This window comes from Athene cunicularia (genome assembly GCF_003259725.1).
Source record: "Athene cunicularia isolate RWA chromosome 1 unlocalized genomic scaffold, athCun1 chr1_part2, whole genome shotgun sequence".
Classification (NCBI taxonomy): domain Eukaryota; kingdom Metazoa; phylum Chordata; class Aves; order Strigiformes; family Strigidae; genus Athene; species Athene cunicularia.
In genome coordinates this window covers 3,374,499-3,377,931 of record NW_020799092.1, presented here as the reverse complement: position 1 = coordinate 3,377,931, position 3,433 = coordinate 3,374,499, and the positions used below count along the sequence as shown (strand labels likewise).

Genomic DNA, 3,433 nt, shown 5'->3' with positions numbered 1-3,433 from the left:
CCACCACATCCTTATGCCCCCCCTCCAGCACATTTAACTTCCCCCTGCTTTAGCTTTCCATCACTGACACCAGAAGTCCAAGATCTCATTTAGTTCCCTCATCACCTGAGCCCATGAGAACATGTGGAGGGGAACAGCATCTTACTGCACGTTAGCCCAGCACCTGACACCAGGGATCCTTTATCGCAGTCCTAGACAGCAGGCCCAAGAAAACTCAGGGCTTCCCAGCGGGGTGCTGATGGCCAAAGAAATTTCCCCCATAGTGAAAACAAATACAATGACAGCCTCTTCTCCAGCTCTATCCCTGGCTGGAACAGCACCAAAGTTTTGGAGGGGAGGAGAGGTTTCTCCAGGGTGTCCTGGGTGATGACAGGAGGTGTGGGGAAGCCTGCTTGCCTGGCACAGCCCTCCAGCATGAGGCATCCATTCACCCCTCATTCCTCCATTCACCCCTCAGCCCCGGGGGCCAGCTTAGTCCTGCATGGCAAAAATAACTTTTTGGGGCAAATGTCTGATTCCCTGGCTCTAGGTGGGCTCCCTGGGTAGCTCTGGGGTTCTGACTACCCACTACTGGCTTTCCCTAGAAGCTGATTGCACCCTAAAGCCTCCTGCACTCAGGGAGGCTCCCGTGTCTTTGCTTTGCATTGGTGATGGCGCCCTCCTCCTCCTTCTCCTTGGGCAGGGGCCTTGCAGCTCTGCCTGGCTCATACCCCTGCTATCAGCGGGGATCTGGGTCTGTCAGGTTCTCTAGCCACAACAGAGAGGATCTCCTCCAGATCACCATGCCCTGCCAGAAACAATCTGTTTATAGTGTCAGTGCTTGGCGTATCCCTCCCCGCTCAGCGTTGAACCACCCGTATCCTATTTCTGCAGGTGCAGAGACACCCTTCTGTAGTCTGGGTGGTGTTGTCACTGCAGGGGATATTTCTGTGACATCCTCCAAGGCTAGTGGCCAAAGGCTTCTGGAGCTCTTCTCCCAAATCCACATCTACAGAAGTGTCCACAGGTGTTGCAAGCACATCCTTTGCTATTTCTCCAGAGGTCCCTGCTGACCTGAATTTTCCTACAGGTCCTGCCGCTGATTCCAGGGTGCCAGGCTATAGTCTTTCCCTCCTGCCGCTCCCTCCCTTTTGGGATGCAGCTCGTGGCCAGGTCTTTTTATTTGACAAAGACGAGCTGATGGCTCCGTGGGGCTGCGGGCTGCATCCCCCAGTGCCAGCGCTCCACACTGCCAGCCCCTGCCGGGTCTTGCCCTGTGCACCAGGGACATGCCAGGGGGTGGTGGGGTGGTGGTCCTCTACACCATGCCCTTGGGTTTGGTTTCCTTCTATGCTGACACACACAGCTAACACCTTCGAGCAGCTCTCCCTCCCTCCCTCCCTCCCTCCCTCTCGCTCCCAGAGACCCTTTAAATCCACTGCTTCGCACTCAGTGAACATCCTCTCCTCTTAAAACGTTCCCTTTCTCCCAGGTTGCGCCAGGCAACCATTTTCAGCAAACTCCCTGATTTTGGTCAGTTTTTCACTTTGCCTGCTAACAGCCTACTAAAGCCTCCAGGCCCCCAGGGCAGCTCTGCTCACACGCATGATGTCGGAATGATCGACCAGTGCCTGAGAAATGATTGCTGGCATTACCTGGGCAGCCAGCAAACTTTGCTTGCACAGCTCCTCTCAAGGCCAAGGCTGCTGTTGGCTATTAGTGCTAACGACCCCACGGCTGCAACTTCCAGTCGATGGGGCCTTTCATCAGAGCCCCTGTGAGATTTGGGGAAAGCATGGCTTTTGGAGACGCATGGTTTTCTTCCACCTCACTGGCTTTTTATCTCTTTTGGGAAGCTCTGGAGGCTACAAGCTACCTTACCTAATGGATCTCTATTAGGTTGCGGCACTGGGGGCCGATCGGACGTGTCCCGGCCTCCAGCTGCTCTCCTTATCCATGTTTTCAACATATTTGGCTTTTGTCAGCCTCCAGATGGGAAGCAGCCTGGGGCTGGGTGACCGAGGAGAGGATATTTTATCCCCTAAATCCCTCCCGCAGCAAAACACAGCAGCATTTCATCCTTGCTGGGGTGAAGTTGTTTGTGCAGAGCTCTGGCCCGAAACAGCGCTTTGCTGTGATCCTCAGGGAGGATGATGACAGTGCGTTTCATCCCCCTGTGCGGCATGTGGCACAGCACTCTTCCACCTGAGCAGCTCGCGATGGCCAGCTCTGGCCCTGCATGCCTGCAGGAGGCTGCCCAAGTCCCCAGCCAGGGCAGTTTGTCTCTGCAGGAGCTCCACATCAGTGTGAGACCCACAGCCTAGCTCCCATGGTGGTGCAGATAAGGGATGGGTCCTGGGGACAGGCTGGTCCATGGGGCTTCAGCACTGGCTCGAAGGAGGCACCTGTTGGAAGGAGCTGAGCCTTATCAACCTCTTCAATCCCACCTCTATCCTTACAATGTCTTTTTGCATCACTGCTTGCTTGCGGGCTGGGGTCTCTGGGCACCGTGAAGCCCAGAGGCAGTCCCATCCCCCAGGTTAGGATGCTGACAGGGCAAGGCAGGATAAGGCAGTATCCAGCCTCTCTCTCCTGGAGCATAGGGGGAATGGTTTGCCCAAAGAGACAGTGCTTTGCTGCCCTTCCCTAGGGCAGGACGCAGGACTGTCCAGAGAGGCAGAGGCTGCAGCCACAGCTCCCCCATATCGCTGACCCTTGTCCCGTCACCCTTGTCCCGGGCTGCACAAGGTGCCAGTGCTGGACGAGGGGCTTGATGGTGCCTCAGTTTGACCCACCCTGCTCTTGCCACAACAGCCCCAGAGCAGGGAAAGCAATCGCACTCTTCTGGGTAGAGGATCTGGCAGTGAGGATTCATACCCTCTTTATGGGCAGCACAAGCCAGTGAGCAGAGAGCAGTGTGTGCACATCATCCAGAGAGGTCCAGCCTTTGAAGTTCAGACAAGGGGCCAGCCAGTGGCTTGCTACAAATCATCGTGGAGAGGATGCGTTTCTGGGGGTGTCCCAGTAACCCCCCATTTCACCCATTCTGCAGCCCCGCTGTGTACAGCCCCGCCTTGGGGGATGCGCTGATGCTCACACGGGGCTGGGGCTGCTGCTCTCCCTGCTTCCCCGCATGGCCCCAGCTGTGGGGCTGCAGGAGGGCACCCCACCGCCCCGAGGGCTGCGTGTCCCCCCAGTATACACCCGTCCTCCCCCTCAAAGTGCCAGCCTGCCGCCCCGCAGGTTCCGCTCGGGAGCGGGGGGGTCTCGCTGCGGGGGTGCGGGAGTTGTTTAGGGGGCAGGCGGGCGGCGTGGGGCGGGTACTACGCGTGCCCGGCCGCCCGCGGCGGCAGCCCGACGGGGAGGGCGGGCGTCCTGCCGCCCGGTGGCGGCGGGGAGCCTGGCAGAGGACTCGGTGAAGGACCTTCTCCGGTTTCCTCGGGAGGCTGTCAGG

The 3,433-nt window shown here is 58.1% G+C and overlaps 1 protein-coding gene across 1 annotated transcript in view; it reads left to right on the top strand.

Annotated features, from left to right (window-relative positions):
• Window positions 1–2,198: 2,198 nt before the first annotated feature.
• Window positions 2,199–3,433, top strand: part of SHISA8 (shisa family member 8) — a 10,327-nt gene continuing 9,092 nt past the window's right edge. Inside the window, 1 exon segment of the mRNA XM_026863088.1 lies at window positions 2,199–2,285. Coding sequence (XP_026718889.1) covers window positions 2,199–2,285 — 87 coding nt within the window.